The sequence below is a fragment of the Cyprinodon variegatus genome, unplaced genomic scaffold (assembly GCF_000732505.1).
Source record: "Cyprinodon variegatus isolate N-32 unplaced genomic scaffold, C_variegatus-1.0 Scaffold204, whole genome shotgun sequence".
Classification (NCBI taxonomy): domain Eukaryota; kingdom Metazoa; phylum Chordata; class Actinopteri; order Cyprinodontiformes; family Cyprinodontidae; genus Cyprinodon; species Cyprinodon variegatus.
Genome location: NW_015150657.1, coordinates 1,045,338 through 1,068,000, shown reverse-complemented (window position 1 = coordinate 1,068,000; position 22,663 = coordinate 1,045,338). Strand labels below are relative to the sequence as shown.

The 22,663-nt window shown below is 36.7% G+C and overlaps 1 protein-coding gene across 1 annotated transcript in view; it reads left to right on the top strand.

The window, feature by feature from the left end:
- Positions 1 to 22,663, top strand: part of abca12 (ATP binding cassette subfamily A member 12) — a 72,199-nt gene that overhangs the window by 48,610 nt on the left and 926 nt on the right. Inside the window, exons 53-70 of the mRNA XM_015379958.1 lie at positions 925 to 1,014; positions 1,986 to 2,073; positions 2,209 to 2,333; positions 3,231 to 3,318; positions 3,666 to 3,774; positions 6,355 to 6,409; positions 8,474 to 8,651; positions 8,782 to 8,897; positions 11,625 to 11,787; positions 11,909 to 12,162; positions 13,019 to 13,223; positions 13,885 to 13,994; positions 14,235 to 14,385; positions 18,370 to 18,504; positions 19,472 to 19,575; positions 19,860 to 19,952; positions 20,068 to 20,173; positions 22,255 to 22,392. Of these exons, the coding sequence (XP_015235444.1) occupies positions 925 to 1,014; positions 1,986 to 2,073; positions 2,209 to 2,333; positions 3,231 to 3,318; positions 3,666 to 3,774; positions 6,355 to 6,409; positions 8,474 to 8,651; positions 8,782 to 8,897; positions 11,625 to 11,787; positions 11,909 to 12,162; positions 13,019 to 13,223; positions 13,885 to 13,994; positions 14,235 to 14,385; positions 18,370 to 18,504; positions 19,472 to 19,575; positions 19,860 to 19,952; positions 20,068 to 20,173; positions 22,255 to 22,392 (2,308 nt within the window). The remainder of the gene's footprint in view (positions 1 to 924; positions 1,015 to 1,985; positions 2,074 to 2,208; positions 2,334 to 3,230; positions 3,319 to 3,665; positions 3,775 to 6,354; positions 6,410 to 8,473; positions 8,652 to 8,781; positions 8,898 to 11,624; positions 11,788 to 11,908; positions 12,163 to 13,018; positions 13,224 to 13,884; positions 13,995 to 14,234; positions 14,386 to 18,369; positions 18,505 to 19,471; positions 19,576 to 19,859; positions 19,953 to 20,067; positions 20,174 to 22,254; positions 22,393 to 22,663) is intronic.

Below are 22,663 nucleotides of genomic sequence, written 5' to 3'. Positions count from 1 at the left end.
AAACCACCAATAAGATTAAATGTCTGGGTGTAGTGATGGAATCAGACCTGGACCTTCAGAGGCAAATAAAGACAGAAACAAAATCAGGCTTCTGTCACCTAAAGAACATCTCCAGGATGAAAGGACTAATATCTCAGCTGGACCCTGAGAATTACCTGATGTTTTCATCTTTAGTATAATCGATTACTGCAACGGTGTGTTCACTGATCTTCCTAAAATTTAGATCAGACGGCTGCAGTTGATCCAGAATGCTGCTGCCTGTGTCCTCACTAAAACTAAGAAAATGAAGCACATCACCCCAGTTTTAAAAATGTTTACACTGGATCCACAACTTTCAGAGAATAGACTCTAAAATACTTCTGTTGGTATATGAACCACTGACCAGCTTAGGTTAAAAATGCATTATAGACCTGCTGTTAGTGTATTAATAAGCCAGACCTCTCAGGTCTTCTGGCTCAAATGTACCTAATAGCAGAACCACATATAGAGAGGCAGCGTTTAGTTAATTTTCTCCACTTATATGGAATACACTACCAGAAAACTGTAAAGCTTCAGTTTCTTTGAAACAATAAAACCATATTTGTTTAGAGTGGCAATAGAAAGTTATCTAAGCATTATTAGTTTGTAAGTCTGTAATCCAACTTTCATTTTGTTCTAAATTATTTCATAATTCATTTATTAATGATTATCCTATAATTTTAATCATTCATTTTTACTTGAATTATGCATATTCATTAATGATTTATTTACCTCCATGCAGCTGCAATGTAATTTTCTCTTTGTGTTTTCTGTGTTATTTCTTTTTTTTCGGGTACATCACTTGAATTTTCTTGCTACTGAAATGTGCTATATAAAACAAGAAATCTTGTCTTGAAAAGTTCTTTGTTCCTTTAAGTCGAAGCTGAACGTTGTCTGACTCCACAGTAACCAGAATCCCAGATCAAGCCATCTGGTGGACACCATGATGTCATTCCCAGGGATCGATAACGCCTGCCTCGACAACTCTGATAACCAGTATGTAATTATGCTTCCAGCTGTTCCCATTTGCTAAAAAAACACTCTTATTTTGCTAACTGTCTTCACACTTTTTTTCAGTGATTGTTATTCTTTTTGTGCCTCCTGGTTCTCTCTTTATTCCATTTTACTGGACAGCCTCTGTTCAGTCTTTTATTTTTTATTCTCTCTGGTCTCTCTCTCTCTCTGTCTCTCCTCTTCATTTCCCTGCTCCTCAGTTTGAGGAATGAGGCTGAAAGCCTGCAGCAGGTCTCTGCGATGTGACAGCATCATCTGTATTCCATAAACACCTCGTGTTTATAGGGGATATTTTCCCATGGCAGGCCCTCAAATCAATGTTGGCACTCATGAAGCAGAACCCTGGGGAATTTTAAACCCCCCCACCATGCCACCCTTAAAAAAAATCATTAAGAGAAAACATAAAAAAGAAGAGCAAAATCATAAAACAGTCCGCATGTTTGCTCACAGATTTATGCTGCTGGAAAAAAAATCATTGATTCTTGCAAAGAATCGTGCAGAAGTAAGTTTGTAAAAAAAAATATATATATTATTAACCGTTATTGTGCATGTATTTCTGCAATCTGTTGTTTTATTTGTGCATGGTGTCCCTTAACAGCACTTGGTAGAAAGAAAACTGTGTGGGAGTTGAGCATGAACCCACACAAACACATGTTTCACACAATATCACATAACACATACTAAACAGCTTGGAAAGCTGTGATCAGAGAATAAATGTAACTTTTAGTTTCAACAAAACCACCCAAGCTCACGTAGCTACTTCACGACTCATTGCAGGATTGACCTTTCTCTCAATGAAAGCATACAGCTTTTTAGTATGGTGCCAACAAACACAGAGGATCAGCTTTCTTTGATATGATTTCTTTTCTTTTTTATTTTTATTTTAGCATGATCAAAAAACACATGCCAAGCTTTCCTATCACAATTCAAACATTTTTTTTTTTATTTTAAAGGGTCTGCACAAGGAGCACAAACAACTGGAGCTCCAGAGGGAACATCTCCAAACCATTTAGTGTGTGTAAATGCAACCAACAGGAACAGGTGAGACTGGGTCAACAAGAACAGTATGTGTGCGAGTGATTGAGTTTTTGTGTTCTCGCTTGTCCCCTCCAGTCCCCTTTAATCACTGTAAAAGGGAGGCAATTGTCAAGCTTTTTTGTCTTTTGTATGCCACAGATATGCAATAAGAACTCTCAGCCTCCCTACAAGAAGGCCCCCTCGTCTCAGATCGTCTATAATCTGACTGGCTTTAATGTGGAGAACTACCTGGTGGCTACAGCTAATGACTTCATCAGGAACAGGTAAATGATGGCTTAGTCTATTGTTACTTTTTTGTAGAAATATATTAATAAGTCTTTAAGAATGCTCCCACAGATGGATAACTGCCATGTATTCCAATGCCGTACGTAGATGGCATTGCTAGGTTTTTATCTGTTATCATTTACAAAACATTCATAGTACTTGCATCTTTTCCTAGAAAAGTGTAGTTATCCTCAGAGTAGGAAAACACCAACATCTTGTTAGACAGATCCCATTTTGTTTCTTTACATAATAACTAAACAGTTATTTTTAATCTTGTTCAACACCAGTGGTTCCCTACCTGGGCCCTCAGGGACCCCTTCCCTCTATGCTTTAAATGCACCTCAGTTCCAGAACACCTGATTCAAATTATTCCTTTTCCTCTGTATGCCATAAAGTGCTGCAGAAACCTGTTAATAATTATTTCACAGTCAGAGTAACATTCTCAGCTTTTATGCAGAGATACATTTAAAACCCTTTTTCAGCAAAAACAAAAAATATACTGTACATACAAAATGGTAGTATACCAAACATGCTTCATAGATGTAAAAAAAAAAGTACATTGTTTTACAAAGCACACTTTCTTTCATTGAGCTCAGTTCCATGTAAAATGCATCATGTTACACCAAGAAACAGTGAGACAGCACTTCAAGTGCCTCCCTTAAATGTCTCTTTTCATTCTGGCTCAGGTTGAGATAAAATAGCTTTTAACGCTTTGGATGACTCTAAATCTTCATTGTTTGGGGTCTTGCCTCAAAACGGGTTTCACTTCTGTGTTGGATATTTGCTGTGAGGGCAAGAAAAGAAACGACTGAAAAACAGAGTGCATGTCACATTTTATTTCTCACCAGGAGCCAGAGCTGCTTGTTTTGATCGATGTGTCCACTCTGATTTTTCAGGTATGGCGGTTTTACTTTTGGCATGCCACTCCCACCTGACTTACGAATGGACCTTAAGACTGTTCCCAACAACCGCACACTGTCTAAGGTGACTTCTTTTTTCTTTTTTTTTTGTAGTTTCCCATTGTGTGTCTCCTTATCATTTTAACTGCCATCCTGATGGGTTTTTAAAAGCTAATTTGAGACATCCTAATTACACTCTACTGCAAGATTAATGCTCTCAGACTGAGCCGGACTGTTAAATCATTACCGTTATCATAAATACAGTTTAACTGCGACATTTGTGTGATCTTTTAGCATGCAAATGTTTCCCCACAATAATGTCTGAAGCTCTGTGAATCTCACGTTTCCTCAAACTAGTTCTCAGAATTCTCACACTAGTTTTACCTGCATGATGTGGGTATTTTTTTTTAATGTTTGACTTCATGATCATAGGTCTGGTTCAACCCTGAGGGGCACCACACAATGCCGGCATACTTAAACAGCCTCAACAATTTGATCCTGCGTTCCAATATTCCAGCAGACAAAGATCCACAGAAATATGGTGAGTAAGATTTAACAAATTGTCTCAGGGACATTTTCAGGTAAGAACAGAACAGATTGTGTATTAGTATTCCCACTTGTTGAAGCTTTGCTTAAATGTGATCCTTAAGTACTCATTTAATCAAACCATCAGTCTTTGTTATTCCACAACCTAAAGATCAGTTGAAAAAGAAATGAGAGAGGGAAAAAAAGGAGTTATATCATCATATCAGCATTACCAGGTACATACAGTCTGCACATTTAGTCTTCTAAATAAAGACAGCTGCAAACTGCTTGTTTACTCATGGTTCATTTTTGCTAGATTAAAGCCAGGGGGTGCTGTGTGTCCTTACTCTAACATTATGATGCGTGGTGCATACTAATTAGTGTCACTCACTGGGGAGCTATGCTAAAGAGAGACGCGGCTAGCCCACGTTTTTTTTTTTTTTTGTTTCGTTTCAGCCCTGAGAAGCACCCCAACCATCTGCCTTTGAGCAGGAGGACACAAACACACACACACACACGCATATTTGAATAATAAAAACAGCACATATAAACACAGGCACTTGCATGAACAGAGAAACAGACACATGCATTTTAATTCCCCTGTAAATGATTGGACTGCTCCAGGATAACGTCTAACCGTCTAAATGTTCCTGTTAATGAGGGAGGCTGGCAAGGGTGTGGATTTAGGGAGATTACTTTTCAAGGTGACCAGTTTATCTGTCAAAACTGATGCACTCACCCTCGAATTGTGCATTACAGTGCAAGCAGTAGGCTGGGAGCCTTTAGATGTCTGCATCAAACAGTTTTTTCATCCCCATCTCGCAGGATTTCTGACCATATCCACCCACTATTGCAGATGTGCTATAACACTTTTGATCATCATTCTCTACTGTCAAGACTAGATTTTAATCAAAACCACTGGTACCGCATTTTGTATTAGGAAACTTTTTCCAGCAACCCCTTGAGAAATAAATTAATTTCATCAGCTGTATAATAAGTCAAACCTAAAGTTATGAACTAAAAAAAGCATTGTCTATTATTTATAATTGTATAATGCTAATTGCAATCTTTAATCATTTAAAACACTTTCCATTTAGATTGTAAAAATTCTTAAAAATTAGAACATTTAGCTGTTAGCTTGGCAAAATGGGAAATAGGGATATATTTCCAGACAAATAAAATGCCACCCTATTAAATGGATGCTGGAATATCACCCTCTTTTTAGCTTGAATGCATGGCATAGGTATTTTGTTCTCTCTCTAGGACAGAATGTCAAAGTTTTGTTTCAGATGTGCTGAAAGGTTTGGTAGCCTTAGTACCACAACCTAATAATAAATATCACACAAACAATAGATAGCAGTGCCATCACAGTTATGGAAGTGCACCGTAAATATCAGAGCAATAACCTGATAGTAAGACAAGTTTATCTGATGTTAAATCATGTAGATAAATACAGAAGACATTTTTCTTTCACTGATGGTTTGTCTACCTCAGCATGCCAAGTGCTTGAAGAGTCACCAGCAGCATTGAGCTCTGACTCATTTTCTGCTTTATTCAGCCTATAATCATTTATCACTTGCAGGCTGTATGTATATGGTATGACTTAAAGACCAATTTATTGATCATTTCATGGCAAACTTGGATTATTCTGTACTTCTGGAGTAATGCAATATAAATGTTGTACTCTTTACCCCAAAACATTAAATATATTTAGGATATTGTTTACAAGCAGCATCAAGTAGATGTGACAGGATTTTACGTTTCACAAAAAAAAAAAAAAAACATCTTTTTTTCAGACTTAACATATCTGTAATACCCGGTAAATATTATATATATATATATACATCATCTATTGTCAAGGCAACCAGAGTCACTCACCAGAGCATGCCACATGCTTAAAGTGTCAACCTGTATTTTGGATGATTCAGCTTCTTTGGCATGCTTTTACATTTAGAGTCACATTTTTATATAAGAGAGAAGTAACATTGCCTGGAAATTGTACAAATTTAATTTGAAGGTACACACGCCATGTTGCATTTAATACAAAGACAGACTGTGTATTTTCATGACAAACTTTATTTCTTCATGATTAATCTAGCATATATTGCACAATAAGAAAAGGGTGTTCCAGTAGCTAAAAGGAATTATACAAACATGACCAAGCACAATCGGCATTTTTTGTTATTAATTTGATTTAGTTAAAAAAAAGGCTCCATTCTTTCAGTTTTTGCTCCTTTTTAGGAATGTACTGATCCTCCATTCAGTTCTGTGGCTAATATACTTCAGGTAGACACATGCTCTTCCAGTCTCAAGAAATGTAAACAGAAACATCAGTAGGAGCTGTTTGTGTCAGTGAGCATCTAGAATTTTGCAGGAAAATGACAAAGTAAATTCAATTCTCCCTGTGTGTGCACCAGCAAATCAAATCATCTTGTTGTGTATTTTGCAATTGACTGTGTCCCAGGCTAAAAGAATATCATTGCTCATTTGATTCTATGCTGTATAAAAAAAGAAAGAAAATCAGCCTATATGCTGTTTTTTTTCTTTCTCTTTATTTTGCCACTCATAATAAAATACCTTGTTTTTTCTATTACAGCAATTTCAGTCTCCAGCCACCCCTACTTTGGCCGAATGGATGATGAAGACACGATGTAAGAACTAAGCTAAGCATTTTACACACAAAAGTAGAAACAGAAAATGACACCGACTTATATTAGCCACTGATGCATCAATTAAACATTTTTCTGCAGACTTAAAATCTGCTAAGACCTGTGGAGGATTTCTGTTTAAGGACCATAAGATGCTTTAAGGCAACCATTTAAAATATGCTTCTATCTTCCCACTTTGAATGTGTTTTTGTAATATAGAACATGGTTCACTTTTTGCAGGAGCAGTTTGTGCAAAACATCTGTGCTATTATGCTAATAACTACCAAAGTTCACATTTTAAACTGCATCTAACATATTCCCAAACTGAGCATTGCCGATATTACTAAAACCACAATCTTTGTGTAATCTTAAAATAATGCAGATTATTACCATACTCTGAGATTTACAGATGGCTGACAGTTATGCACAATTAAGTAAGTTCCATAGTAATGGTTGAAAGCTAAACAGAACATTGTGGTTCTTTTTTATCTACTCTAGGTTTTAAGCTCTCAATTGTTTGCACCTTGATTAAATTGCATGCATCTCATGGTAGTGTGCAAAACATTAGAGTTTTTCCACCTTGTTTCACTTTACATTAAAACACCTTTTTAAAACTGAAAAGGGGATTTTGAATGTTTTTCAGCAAATCCCGTACATCTATCAGTCTAAATCTTCTTAAATTAGTATGACACAGTTGTTGTCTGCATGACCTGAAATGATTTTCTGAAGCCATTCTATTTTTCAAAATCGGACAGTAAAGTCAGCCTGGATTAATAAACATGACAGCAGCATTTACCTATATTTGATTTTCTGGATGGATTTCTTTAGCTTGCTTTATTGATCAGAGTCCCACTATGATGTGTTTATCTGCAAGGTGGCATAAAGGTGGATTGATTCTTCCTAGCTTCCCAGTATAAGTTTATTAGAGATAATTATTATTTCTCTTTGAAAGTTCATTAGAGATGATTGGATGTCTGTATGCAAAAACACTTGCTTCCAAAGATAAGATTGATCACTCTTAGAAGGAATTTGAGAGGCTTTATTGCTTTGTAAGGACTCCTCCTTTATGTAACTCCATTCGAGCAAACCCTCTCAATGGTCTGGTCATTGTTACTTATCACTAGTTTCTCCTGAAGCCTGAGCTGCTGTCTGCTGACATATTGCAGGGACCACATTTGCTCATTCATTCACTCTAGGGTAATACTTGGCTTCCTCGCCTGATTTATTGATTTGGCCTGTACTGTGTTAAAGATATGGCAGATGTATTCCTTCAAATGTCTTGATTCTGGCCATGCTGTAGCTGTGCCCATGTGAGAAATTGTAAGGTTATCTTGGCTGAACTGATAACAAGCCTGCTCAGTAGCTGCCGCTCCTGGCTTTCTACCGTAGTAAGTGGTGCCCCTGAAAACACCCACCACATGTCCCTCTCTGCTGTTTCCTCGCCTTCGCCTGGTCAGTCTGTCAGATTTATTCTCACCCTCCCTTTTGCCTTCTTCAAGATATTCAGTCTAATCTGTGGTGTTTTACCCCTAGTAGAACATAGTAGTAAAAGGAATTCAGCAGTATTCAGTGGATGTAAGAAACATTGAAAAGATGATGACAGGGCATATAATAATTTGACCATCAGAAACTGAATCTGGCTTTAACTAGATTTTGAGAGTCATATCAGGACAATGCCCTCTACCACCATGAAGTAGACATGAAACCGTCTAATTATTTTTCCTTTCAGTGCTATCTTGTTGTAAGTGAGGCACATTCATCTCTCCATACAAAGTTTTTACTTATTAATGAGATTCCATTTATTGCTCGCCACTTCAATAGTCCAAATGAGTCAGATCTCAGCAGGGGATGTTAATGATCATTTGGCGCAGAATTTCAAAAAGAATAAAAAAAAAAAAATCTGGCCCCATTAAAGTATATTGCTTCATTTGTCTTCGCTGCAATTCAAAAGCAACAAAGCAGAGCACAACTTCTTCCCCGCGAATATTGCTGATTAATAATACTTCAGGAAACATGAGCATAACTAACACTTAATCACATCCTCTAAATAATCTTTTGTCCCCACAGCGTCGAGGGAATGCTCCAGATTTTGGTGGCCATGTGTATACTGACAGGATTTTCAATTACGACAGCCAGCTTTGCTATCTACGAAGTCAGTGAGCACAGGAGTGGCTCCAAGAGGCTCCAGCACATTGCCGGCATCAGCGAGCCCTTCTACTGGGCTGTGAACTTTTTCTATGACATGGTATTATTTTCTTATAATAAACAACATACAACAAAACATTACGCAGCACAAAACCATGTGATCAAATGACCGAAAATCATATGGGAGATAAAGTCTGTATATAATTGTTACCATTGTTGTGGTCCTACAGGTCATCTATTTGATCCCAGTGACTCTGACTATTTGTGTGATCGCTGCCTTCCAAATTCCAGCTTTTACGGATCGACAAAATTTAGGTGCCATCAGCCTACTTCTTGTGCTCTTTGGGTAAGTATTTTTGGAAAACATTTTAAAATATATTTTCTTTATACAAGATAAATCATTGGATCAATGCCCTTGGGCATTGCTGCTCTAATGTTCATGTGATTTGAAATCAGCCTATCATACGGTTGAAATAAATCATTTAGTAAAAGCTAGCACCGTGTTGTAAAAAGAAAATTAATTTTATCCACAAGATTAAGCTCTGATTACATACAAAGCCTCTGATCACAATTGAACTAGATCTGTAGCTCTGGTTTTATATTTAAGGTCATTTTTTCTTGTGGTTTGACCTTTGCCCCAGACGTTTCCTACTGTCACATTCCTTGTCTTTGCTGGAGAATAGCATCCCAACAACATGATACTGCTACTGCAATGAGGGCAGTGCAGGTCCAGGGTAAATGTGTGGTGTTGTTTTTATGAGAGACGTTATTTGAGATTTGTAGTTTAAAAAAAAAAAGGTATATACAAACCATACCAAATTTATTTATAAAGCACTTTTTACACCCAAGAGGACCAAAGTGCTGTACACAATCATGAAATTCAAACAATAAATTATAAAAACAATAAATAGAGGGGTGTATAAAAGTAGTAATAAAATAAAAAGCAATAACACAATAATAACAGAAACAAAGAAAGACAAAGTGAACACCTCAGACTGTGTTAAAAGCCAAGGAAAAGAAATGGGTCTTAAGAAGATATTTAAAATCAAAAAGTGAAGAGTCCTGTCTAATGGCCAAGGGAAGGTCATTCCACAGCTTAGGGGCTGAAAAAAAAGAGGGGTCCCCTCTAAGCTTGTGTTTTGTCTTTTGCACCCTCATTTACTACTGATCTAAGGGATCGAGAAGGTGTGTGTTGATGTTTAATGCAGGGCAAGACCATTTTGAGCTTTAAAAGCAAATAAAAGGATTTTAAAATCAATCCTTAAATGTACTGGCACCCAATGCACATTGGCTAAAATGGGGGAAATAAGATCAAATTTGCTTGTACCTGTTAAAAGACGTGCAGCAGCATTCTGTACCCTCTGAACCTGGGAAATACATGAATCACTTATACCCTTATAAAGTGCAATACAGTAACCCAGCCGAGTGGTTTCAAAGGCTTGGACCACTGTTTCAAAATACTGATGTCAAAGGATAGGTCTAACCTTTGCTAGCTACATCAAGTGGAATAAGTTGAAGTTTACATAGATATAGGTATAGATAGACATCGGGGGATAGAGAGTTTTTGTAGACCATATAATATGCTGTTACATTTTGGAATTGGAAAGAAGCAATATTATTATAATGAGAATAAGAGAATTTTCTACTCTGTTATTGGAATTTAAACCATAGCTATCCTTGCAGAATCTTCTTGATTTTTTTCCCCCTATAGCCCTAAACGCTGGAGATGTCATTTAAAAGTTAAAAAACATTAGACAAGATATCTCTACGGATAATGAACTACTCTATGCTTTAGTATTTGATTGGAATGGTTCCCCATTGCTTTCTAATGTAAGGCCTAGGAGCTGCTGGCCAAGCTTCAGAATGTAACAAAATGTAAGTAACAGACTTCTGGCAGGCTGCCTGTAAAATATGTTCGATATAAACACTGAAAAATCTGTTGGCAAACAGTGGAACTCTGGATTAATCAAAAACTCAATCTTTCTTGCACAGGATTTTCCTAAGCCATGTGATCGTTCAGCTGTTCCTACATTTACAACAGCCTTTCTCCACATATGCAGTGGGAATTCAAATCTCTAATGGGTGTTACTTTGTATGCGGCTAGGTTAAATCTACAGCATGGACCAGACAGAGGCTGCTGTTGTAGAGGAAAAGCACAAGCTATGTTTTTTTGTTTTAGAATTTTTCTCTTTGGACAGATGACATTAGCATTGAAAGTATGTTATAAAAAGCACTACCTAGATGCTGTTACAATTCAAGCTAAAGATTTGGCTGAAGGAGAAGGACGTAATAAGTGATTGCTCTGATTTAGAATTTTAAAGTCCTTCTGATGAAGAGTTTTGAAGAGAAGTTTTAAACCAATATTATTTTTATGTTTTCTTTATCTGCATTGCAATACTTCATTATATTATTCATCAATTAAAATTAGGACCTCTGTGTTGGCCGTTGTTGTTCCCAGGCTTCATACTGAGCCCTATATCATTGTAGGCAGAGTCAGCACTCTGCTTCTCATTTATCAGACAGATGTCTCCCTCCCAAGCAATGACTAATCGCACTGCTCCATCTGTCAGGCTGCACCCACCTGGTCTGGTCTGCAGCCTTCTTGCTTCTGTTTCTTGTCATGGCTTGGCACCCTCAGTCTGCCTACCAAGCACCTTTTTTGGACATGGCACACGGACGCTTTGTCTCTGTCTGGCTTTGTGTCTCTTTCAATTCCGTCCCTCCTTCTTTTATTTTTCATTTCTCCCTTCGATTCCTTTTTTTTCTATTGCCAGCTAATCTCACACCCTCAATCAGGTGATGCAGTTTATTTGAGAGAAAAAGGAAAGACGTTCTTTCACCTAGGGAATAAAAAGAGAAGTAATTTATCCTTGTCTGTTTCATGACTGAATGTTTACCCACCTCATGGTGTGATATTTTCCACTTTTTCTTTTCCAATACTCTTTGATACCTGCATGATCACACCTATTGTTTAGTCTCTTTGGTGTGTTAAAGATCATTTCATTTGACAGTATTTGTTTGATTATTCATGGTGATTTGTTTTTAAAATATTCTTTGTTTGCCAAATTCTCAGGTTCGCCACATTCCCCTGGATGTATCTGTTAGCAGGGCTCTTTAAAGATGTAGAAAAAGCCTTCATCGCCTATGTGTGCATCAACCTCTTCCTCAGCATCAATACCATCATTTGCACCTCCATTCTCTACTTTTTGGGACAAATATCAAGCCAGAATTCTGAGGTAACCAACATACCTCGCAAAGAGCACAGCATTTATAGAAATAAAATTAAAAAGTATTTAAACTAGGATTTTTAACCTTATTTATTTTTTCTCCTCTTATTTTTCTCTTTTTTTTCTACAGGTCATTCATGAGATACTGAAGAAGCTGAACCACGCATTCCTCATCTTCCCTCAGTTCAACTTTGGGAACGGACTAATGGAGCTGGCCAGGACAAACATCGAGGTCCAGATTCTAAATGGCTATGGAATCGATGCCTACAAAAATCCATTCTCCACAGAGAGCTTGGGATGGATGTTCATATCTTCCTTCATCCAAGGCGTTTTCTTCTTCACCCTGCGCCTCCTGCTCAACAGGCGTTTCGTACGCAAAGTCAGGTGCGAAAAAACAGATTCCAGAGGTGTTTTTTTTTTTTTTTTAGCATTGTGTCTTAAACCTTAACACTCAGTATGACATCTACAGAATTTTCTTTCAAGGTTTGTATTTTGTACTGTGTTCTAACCATTGGGATGTGTGTAACACACACAAGGTGACTATGGCTCAGTGTGCAGAGCAGTCATCCAGTGGAAGAATCTGGGTTCGATACCAGCTTCCTCCTGTGACATGTCAATATGCCCCTGGGCAAGGCACTTAACACCAAGTTGCCTAACGATTTTTGTATCAGTGTAGGACTCTTTGAATGCAGTTATGTGAACATTACTGTATGACTAGAACAGTGCTGCATAAATTCATTCTGTTTACTCTTTGGAGCAGCTAAATAGTTAGAAAACTCTCTTAGGGGGGATGAGGGGGGATTGCATCCTCCTTCTTAAATGACCATCCCCCCCGTACCATCCCCTGTGACATTTTATTACTGAATGTTTAAAACTTTTACTATATATTAACAGTAATGGCAATAATATTGCCCTTTCAACATTTGGCAATAAAATCAAAGAAGTGGCCCTACCATGATTATGAAGCTGATCCCAGTGGGAATTTGTCCCTAACTATGTAGGGGTAAAGATAGCCATGCCAGTCCAGGGACTGACTGCAGTTCTACTGTAAGGTGCCTTGGTCAAGGTCAATGACTGGGGTACCTGACATGTAACAACCATACCATGCCTATTACTTTAGGTTAATAAACTATATTAATTAGGCTATGTATGCTTCCAAAAAAAAAAAAAAAATCACCATCCCCCTTCTTTATTTTTTACATATATACTAATATATGTATACATCTCTCTCTACTTGTAGGCATCTAATCTTGGGAAGAAAGACCCTGCCTCAGGATGCTCTAGAAGAAGATGATGAGGATGTGGCGACAGAGCATCTTCGAGTGGCCAGCGGAGCAGCCAGCTCCGACCTGCTGCAGATCAACCAGCTCACTAAAATCTATCAACACCTCAATAAGAAGGTGCCTGCTGTCAAGAGCTTGTCTGTGGGCATCCCTGCTGGAGAGGTAAGATCTTAGAACCAAATAAAAAAAATTAAGTACGGTGAATAAAAAAACCAATGGATAATGCAGTCTAATCCAATTAAAGACCACTTAAAAATAAAATGGTCATTGTTTTTAATTAATAATCAACCCGTGCAAAGTCTGAATTATGTTTTTTTTTTTTTTTTTTACGATTTTAAGTCTTTTTTATTTTTAAACTCTTTCAAATTCAATTGAGGAAATCATTGTAAATCACTAAAAAGTTACGTTTTTTTTGGAAGATAGTGGTTGTTGGTCAATGTTACAGACCAGCTGGAATTTACTGTCATATCATGTAGAAGTAAAATGATCTTCAAATATCTTGATATTTATGACAAACAAACAATAAAGAAATATCTGTACCAATCAGTTATGCAGTCAGTCAAATTTAGTTCCTATTTCTAGCTGGCAGAGAGGTTTTCACTAAGGGACTCAGTCCATTCGCATCAAGCTAATAACTTTATAGCTTTGATCCCTTTCAAAAAGCATTTGGCAACAGTGGAATAAAACAACTGCAATTAATTTTTCTCACCTCCCTTCTCTATGGTGTATTGCTGTCATCTAAAGCTCTAAAAGCTTGCATTAAGATCTATTTACTCTTACTATTTTAACATCTGAATTTGAGTTACTAATTATTGCCTTTCAGTGCTTTGGCCTCCTTGGGGTGAATGGGGCAGGAAAAACAACCACCTTCAAGATGCTGACTGGAGATGTGAGCCCAACTGATGGCTCTGCACAGATCAGGGACAGCGAAGGGTAAGCTGTAGGCTACAATGTTTAATTCATAACATTTAACATTTTCAAGTTTTACTCCAAAATAATGCAGATATATATGGGTAAGTGCCTGTAGAGTGTTTTTTATTTATTTATTAGAGGACACAAGTACACTTTAAATACTTACAATGTTACAAAGTTATAAAGTTTGGAGTGGAGAAAGATATAGCATTGAAGAAATTTAAAAGAATATTTTTTGTGCATGTATTTTTCTTCCCCCAGGCGCTTGGTAGACATCATGGAGTGCCGTGACAAGGGAATTAACATTGGCTACTGTCCCCAAGTGGATGCTCTTGACGAACTGCTCACTGGAGAAGAACATTTGTACTTCTATTCCCGCATTCATGGCATCTCAAAGAGGGAGATAGCTGGGGTAAGCAAGAGCTGTCTTTCAAAGCTCTGGATAGTGACAACATCATATGCAAAACAACACAGTATCTGATACACATTCTTAGGTGCACTCTTACTGCAAGAGAAGAAGCTGTTGCCTCCATGCATACTTAATCAAGGCGTGTGATATGTATTGAAAGTCCTAGTGTCCACAGCAAAATGGAAAAAGCTTTTGTTATTTTGGCTCCAGAATTGAAGACTGAAGTTTTCATCAATGCATACGCTTTTTTAGCATCTCTGCAAATTTGTGTTTAAAAGATGCATTGATGGTGGTAGGATCTTATTTGATGTGTCACTTTATCCCCATTCTTCTCATTTATCTTTGGGAGAACTAATCAATCTTGGTTCTGTGGTAATTACTCAGCGTGCCTGTCTGTCACTGCTGCCAACATGAGAGAAATTAGCAGAGGAACAGAAAGAAAATGGAGTTTAGAACGAGCTTTGAAAACATTTTGTATATATAGCATTTTTTTTTTCTTTATGATAACCTGTATCTCCTTTGCTTTTTTGACTAAACTTATTTTCAACTGCAGACATGGTGGTTATATAACTAGATCCCAAAGTACTGGACTTGTATGCATAAAATTAAGCAGTCAAAGTTCAATAATAATAGATAATTATTCAATATTTCCAGTCTTGTTCTTCCTCTGATTGTTTTTATATGAGGCAACTTCAACCTAAGTATATTTAGGATACGTTCTTGAATAATTCAGGGTTTTTCTTTCTTTCCTGTAGATTTAGTGGATTCTTACACTTTTCAGACTTAATAAAAAAACAAGAAATCTTTTTTTTCTTGATGCAATAGAATGCAATTCACCAATGGTCTTTTTACAACACATTTGTGTAACAGAGTTAAATTCAGGTAAGGAAACAAATAAAGGGAATTAACTTTTGCGATATCCATCTCATACCATGTTTTAAATTGTGAACCACTCAAAAAAAGCAAATATACTAGCTTACTTTTTTGTGACGATACCTTGAAGCACCATTTTTTTCACTAAGTTTTGTCATATAGTGAAAATCACACACTTGCCCTTGCCTATAAGGTACTGTCACATATTGAAACAAACCACAAATTTCCTAGTAAGACAATCCAAATTTTGTTGTTTTTGTAATCATAAACTTTAGTTTAAGTATTTTTAATCTGCTATTAAATGCAACTGTAGCAATAAAAAAGTATATTAACAATGCATTTTGCATCATCTAATTAATGGGAAAATAAAGAATCCTAGTGAGGATGGATATGTTTTGTAAGTGCATGGCTTACTTCCATGGAATAACTAAAGCACAACTGAGAATCGTTTCCACTTTAGTGAAGGAAGTTATGAGTTCAGTTTAAATTAGCATTGTCATCAAGTCAGGTTAAAAGAGATTCATTCAGTCATGTTTCATGACTCATGCTTTCCTTACCCATTAATCTTTTTATAGCCCACCTCACTGACCACACAGAGCAATCACATCCCTCTGTGACCTCACGCTGATTTCATTAGTTCAGAGAACAAAGCAATAAATCTCTAAAAGCTAACATTGATCCAGCTATGGTCGACCGAGGTGACATTCTGGGATGCTGTCATAGATCAAAGGCAAAGGAGGCCAAAAGGTTCTCTTCACATAAAATGTAAGATATGTTTATGGCTTTTTTGACTTTTGGTAGTCTGCTGAAACGTACTATCATTTCTCATAAGTGCTGACAGCTGGCGCGGCAGTTGTCATGACAAATCTGGATTATACGGAAAAAGATATCTGCCTCCTTTTCTCTTCCTCCACTCCATTTTCCACGGAAACCCAAAAAAACACTGATTGCCTCTGACACGCTCATTCGTGTTATCAACAGAACCAGGGACAACATCAGCATGTATGCTCTGACTCACAAAGACACAGAGAGACAATGAAGCTCAGAAATAATGTCTGACACTAATCACTGTCGCTGCTGTTGTCGCCGGCCCTTTGCCGTCTGATCAGGGCTAATGACAACAATGGTCGTAATAGCCGCAACGTCAATGTCAACCTAATTCACCATGATGAAGTTATATATAGAATTTCTCTTATGATGTCCCCCACTGACAGTCCTCTTGCTGTGGATAATGAGACAAACCTTAATGGGGTCATTTCATATTGGCATGGTTTTGTCAGCTTAATGAGCTGTTGCATCAAAGGTGTCGGAGGGTGGCTTTTAGGAGAGAACATGAAAACAACATATTTTGATCTGAACAGGTAAAATACTGCGAGTACTAGTCTATCAGATTTGTTGTCTCAGTACTGAGCGGTTTTCTTAACTAATTAAATTTGCAGAGTTTTTTTTTTCTTTTCTTTTTTTGTGCTACCTGGACCAGTGAACCAAACAAAAAATCAAACATCTAAGGCTTAAATCCTCTCACAAAAGTAAAGCAGGAAATCTAAGCCAACTGAGGTAGATATTGCATTGGCTTGCTTCATTGATCTGCTTTTCCAACTCACTAGCTGATGGGAAAAGGGCCATAGTTTAATTGGAAATGACCTTAAGCTTTTTCCAAGCATCCCAGTATTGGAGCTCAGTTTCGTGTGACTGATAAAAAAGTAGATACTTTTTAAGTGTCTGTATCTGTTTAGCATCATTCTGCTTTGTTGATTTATTGCTATTGTTTTTTACTGACATGCACCAAATGGATTATCCTGCATCAGTTTCCGCTGCCTCAGGACTGCAGCCATTTTTAAATAAAGTCACCATGTAGTGTCATCATCATTGTGCAAACAACATTAAATATTCATGTAAGTGGAGCTGATAGACACCTTGTGTAAGTCAGTGTGTTGTTGTTGTAAAGCGAATAGGAGGAGGCAATTACTGTAAGACCGTTAATATTAAGTTCCCAGTAAGGAGCAGGCCACTTCGTGCTCCTTGTCCTTATAAATCCACATTTCCCTGCTGTGGATGTGCTCCAAGCAGGAGTGGCTTTTTGGACCTCCTCTGGGAGCTTCTAATTGGTGGATTAAAGGGATAGAAAATCAAGCTACTGTTTGTTAGTTTAGATCTGATTTAGTAAACTATTAGGTTGGAGTTTACTTTTCCAGCTGGAGATAACATACAACAGCTTAAGTCAGCAGTATACATAGACCTTACAATGTCATGATGTCTTGATAATGTCAGCCATTTTTGATTCATTTAACATGTACTTAATCCAGGATTTAATGGTTATAGCAATAATAATCTGGTCATTTTTTCAAACCTGTTTTATACACAATTTTGGATTTTATTAATTTTTTTTTATTTCTCTTATCTAAGCAGGATCAGAACTGCATATAAGGACTCAAGTATATAAATATAACTTTGGGAGGTTTAAATTATATTCAAATTGTTATAGCTGACAAAAACTTCCCTTTAGATAAAAAGAAAATAGTGTGAATATTCAGAAACAAACTAGGAAGCATAAATAATGAAGAATATTATACATTTGTAATCAACATGAACTTTGATTTTTCTAATCTCTTACAAAATGAACAACTTCAGCATTACTTAAATCTCAAGAGTCCTCATAGACGGCTCAAATGCTCATTTTGTGGTTACCAGAGACAAAGATGATGGGGAAAAGGGAATCAGAGAAAGTACATTTCCACATGTTGACTCAGTTATTAGAAACTGTTTTCTTACCCTTCAACTGTAGAAAAATGCTTCATAAAATCCCAAAATTGAGATGACCTGCATCCTGTTAAAGAGTGTATAAACCATGGACCAGAACTTTACTTGTATATAATTATAACTGTTTGTGTTTTCAGGCCAAAATACAATTAGTCAAAAAACTTTGAATTAATTTGATCGATGCAAAAATAATATTATTACATATTTGTATCTGTCTGTACTAGAGGCCATTTATATGAACAGAGATTTTTGCAGTTCCAGCATTATTTCAAAAGTAAAAATAAAAAGGAGAAACCTGTGGTACTTGTTATTCTGCTCATGCCCAGTCTAACCCCCTACATGCTTCCTTTATAGGTGGTGAACTACCTTCTGAAGAGGCTGGAGCTGAATTACCACAGAAACATCATTACTGACCAATACAGCTGTGGAACCCGCAGAAAGCTCTCCACTGCTCTGGCTCTCATCGGACATCCACAAATCCTGCTCCTGGTGAGGAGGACAGAACCGTCTATGCAGACACATCTGGCTAATTATTTTTCTCAAGGGACACAAAAAAGGAAATATAGAGCTATATTTGGTCTTTTTTTAATTTTACAGAAATCCTTTTGCCAGTAGCTTTGTTTAAATCCTTCTTTGTGTCCCTCTATATATTTCGTCCATTTGTCACCATCCGTAGATCAAAATCTTGTAAACAGCATCCATCTTTCTGCTTTCGTCTTTTACAGTGTTTTCTACAGGCTGCCTTTTGTTAACAGGCTGCTTTTCATTTCTTAATATGGCAATATTTTAGTCAGAAATGCACCAATCAGATGTCTTAAATATGATACAACTCTAGTTCCTCTTTCAGAAGTATATCAGAAGGTTTTGAAAAAAATAAATATTTTTGCCTACCTAATATAAGCATTTATTAGAATATAATAGAGTAGAATAGAATATGTATCCCAGCAGCTAAATAAATAGAAATTACTTAACATCAAAACTTCTTGCTGTAAAAACAAGAATATCTATCTTTAATAAATAAACACTTTGCATGATTGGCATCAGTATTATTGTTAAAAAAAAGCCACTTCCATGTGTTGTCCTTTGAGAATGTGGATCCTTATCTAATCTCAGGTTGTCAATGCATCCAAATTCAGCATGTTTCATACAAGACACAGTCTGCTGAGACTTTCTCTCCCTCTCAAATCCTACATAAATCACAGACATGTCTCAGTGTCTTAGAACATGTAGTTTCCTTTAAAAGAGCCTAATATTTTAGTCTAATAATTTCTTTCCCCAGTTTCAATTTAAGCACATGTAGTTTTTAGTTGTGTTGTGTTTTGTAATAGAGAAATTGTGTCATTTTTGAGTTTCCATTATCAGTGAAGGAAAGTCATAGAGAAAATGTGCCAATTTCTATGTACATCTTTAACCCTGGTATTAATGCACTACTCTTCTTAAATTATTTTTATCACAGGATGAGCCAAGCTCTGGCATGGATCCACGCACCAAGCGTCATCTGTGGAAGATAATCACAGAAGAAGTGAGGGGCAAATGCGCAGTTGTCCTCACCTCTCACAGGTGAGAAGTAGATCAAGAATATAGCAAGAGTCTACTTAATATTCTCATCACAGCTCACTTAGTCTGCACTTCCCTTTTTATAGAAAGGAGAAAAGATAAAAAGGCATGAATTGTATTAATAGCTTGAATAGCATTGTAGCATTACATTCTTTATGTTTTATACTTCTTTTTTAGTGGTCTGGAGATGAAATATACAGCAAGTTTTAAATTGGCGACTAATTATTTTAAGCCTGAATGGTTCTTTCATGACCTTTTATCTTTCTCCCCTTGTCTTTGGATCTCAGCATGGAGGAGTGTGAGGCGCTCTGCAGCCGCCTTGCCATCATGGTGAAAGGTCAGTTCCGATGCCTGGGCTCCCTGCAGCACATCAAGAACAGGTTAGTGACCTCTACTCCTCCTTCACTTCACCCTCACTCTCTCCTACACCCACACCCTTACCAACCCTCAGACACATCATAACAGTACTTTGTTTATAAAATCGTCCTTGTGCAGGTTTGGCAGCGGGTTCACAGTGAAGATGTACTTGGCCGAGCCCTCATGTGATTCAGAGGAAATCACTGCTTTCATGCAGCGCAGATTCCCCACCACATACCTCAAGGTGAGCCTTATCAACCATTTAGAGAAGTCAAAAGTACTTAGTAAAGTTAAGGTGAAAGACTTTAGAAGAGCACCAGGAATGTTATGATTATTCTTTCATTTATTTACACACATTAAAAACATTCATATATTGGAATCTTTAGGTCCTTTACATTCTGAGTCAAATTCTGTATTCATTTAATTTATTTTGTATCTATTGTTTAGTTACAAATATAGTTAAGTCTATAGGACTGGGTCAATGATTTAGTTCTTTAAAATACTAGCAATTTATAGTAACTGATTTTATCCAAATATGTTGCAAACATGCCACACAGAAATTGAATGCTTAAATTTCCCATTTTTTTTCCAAAATAGTAAGGTTTTAATTTTATATGAATTTATTTTGATAAAAAAGAGACTTTTATAAATCATTACAAAAACAATGCAGTCACAAGCTAAGGATGTATTTGAAAATATAAAAATAAACATATTTTTGGCTAGGTCTTTTATTGTTAAGAGGTCACACAATAAGTCTGGACTTTAAAATCTCTGACCTTGTTGAACCCTAAAACTTTTATATAAATAAAGTAGAACTTAAAAATGGCAATATCCATGATTGTAAACAGGTAATATGCCAGATTTAGGACTGTATAAATTATGTTTGCAATGACATGACAGCATAAACATTGACAAAAGAAGAGATCAAATATAGCCAAGCCATGTCTGACAGTAATAACACCCCAAGGTCGTTGTAAGTAGCCAGCAGCAGTAGATTTTTTCTCCCCCTATAGTAGTCTGACAACAGATTTTGACATTCCTCATTGTTTTGTGTCAGAAGTCAGTTGCTTGCATCCACACCAGGAAAACATGAAGCAGCATAGATCTAGATGTAGGTTTAAACTTTACTCCTTCTGGCTTTGAGGCATGTGAGGTGCTGCAAACTGCTCACTTTACAAACTGCTTAAAACATTTAAAGTTCGGCTACTAAACGCTTAACATGAGCTAGTAATTGTTTTTTCGTTGTTCTTTTATTTTAAACAGATCCCATACAGAGTGGTAGATTCTATAGGCTGTGGCACCTCATAAGACATTTTTAACATTAATGAATAGTAAATATTCAAAATCTTGAGTTTAGGATTATAAAAATTTGCATGAAATCCTGTTAAAACGATTAAATGACATAAATGCAGTGGATAATTCTTTGGCATCTTCATTTAGCACAAACCCAGATTAGCTGCTTCTTAATGCTGACGGTAATGGCCAGTTCAAGATGGACAAAAATCAAATCAGGGGTTCTATACAGATGGTAATGAAAGTTCAAATTGCTATCATGTTTGCATTTGCTGTTTATCTAAAAAGCCAGGGATTATTTGACAGCAAATTGAGGTTGGATATGATCTTCTTGTGTGAAATCGCGACTGAGAAATGTACATAAAAAGAGTTTCTGGACCAACTAGTTCTTAAAAAGTAAGGTAATAGAGTGTAAAAATATCCTTCCTCTAGAATACACCAGTGTTTTTGCTTTGTATAACATGTTTTGCAGAAAATGCACTTTCTTTTCTCAGTATGCATTTCACACAGGAGGGTCATTAATGGGACACTGCCTCCAACCTCTTATTCTGTTTGAAAATAACCTGTCCTACTATTTAAATAACAATTCCGTAAAAACGTGACAATGGTTTAATTGGTTTGAGTGCCAGCTAAAGAGCGCTGGGGACAAAAAAAAAAAAGGATTAATTCTAAGTAAGATGCCAAAAGAGTTTCCCAAAGCAGATAAGATGGGACTAGATATGACCTTATTTAGCAAATTCATAACCATTATTTTATGGTTGTTGGTTTTCAAGACTGACTTTGTTATCAATTGACCTATAAAATTGTATTTTAATGGGCTTAAGATTGTTTTCTTAGAAATCTAGAAATAGAAAATGCTTCTCTTTATTCTTTGTGTTTTGTTTGGATGTAGCTTATTGTGGATTTGCTTTCAAAGAATGCCAATTTACTCTCCAAGAAAACGTTTTACCAACGTTTTAGTTTAGTAATTCTGATTTCACTGTGATTTTTTTTTTTTAACATATAAACTCTGTTTTCTTTCTCTACACATAGGACCAGCACTCTGCCATGGTGGAATACCACGTACCAAACGCTCCTGGAGGGGTTGCTGACATCTTCAGCCAGCTCGAGTCCAACAAGCATGCACTGAGAATCAAACACTTCGCTGTGAGCCAGACCACACTGGATGAGGTGAGGAAAAAGAAAAAAAAAAAGAAAAAGACAGGACATAACCCAAGTAAAAAAGAAAGAGAGAGAAAGGGAGATGGGGAGGTACTGTGTGGCTTTGTAGGAATGGGGAGAGGGTAGCAAGGGACAGAAAAAAGGGACATGAGATGAGAGAAAGAGCGGGATGATGGTAGGGGAAGCAGGGAGAGAAGAAAGCTGAGTGGGAGTGAAAGACAGAGCAGAGAAAGTTTAAAAGAGGCAGAGGAAAACTGACAGAGGGTATGCCTGAGGGAAA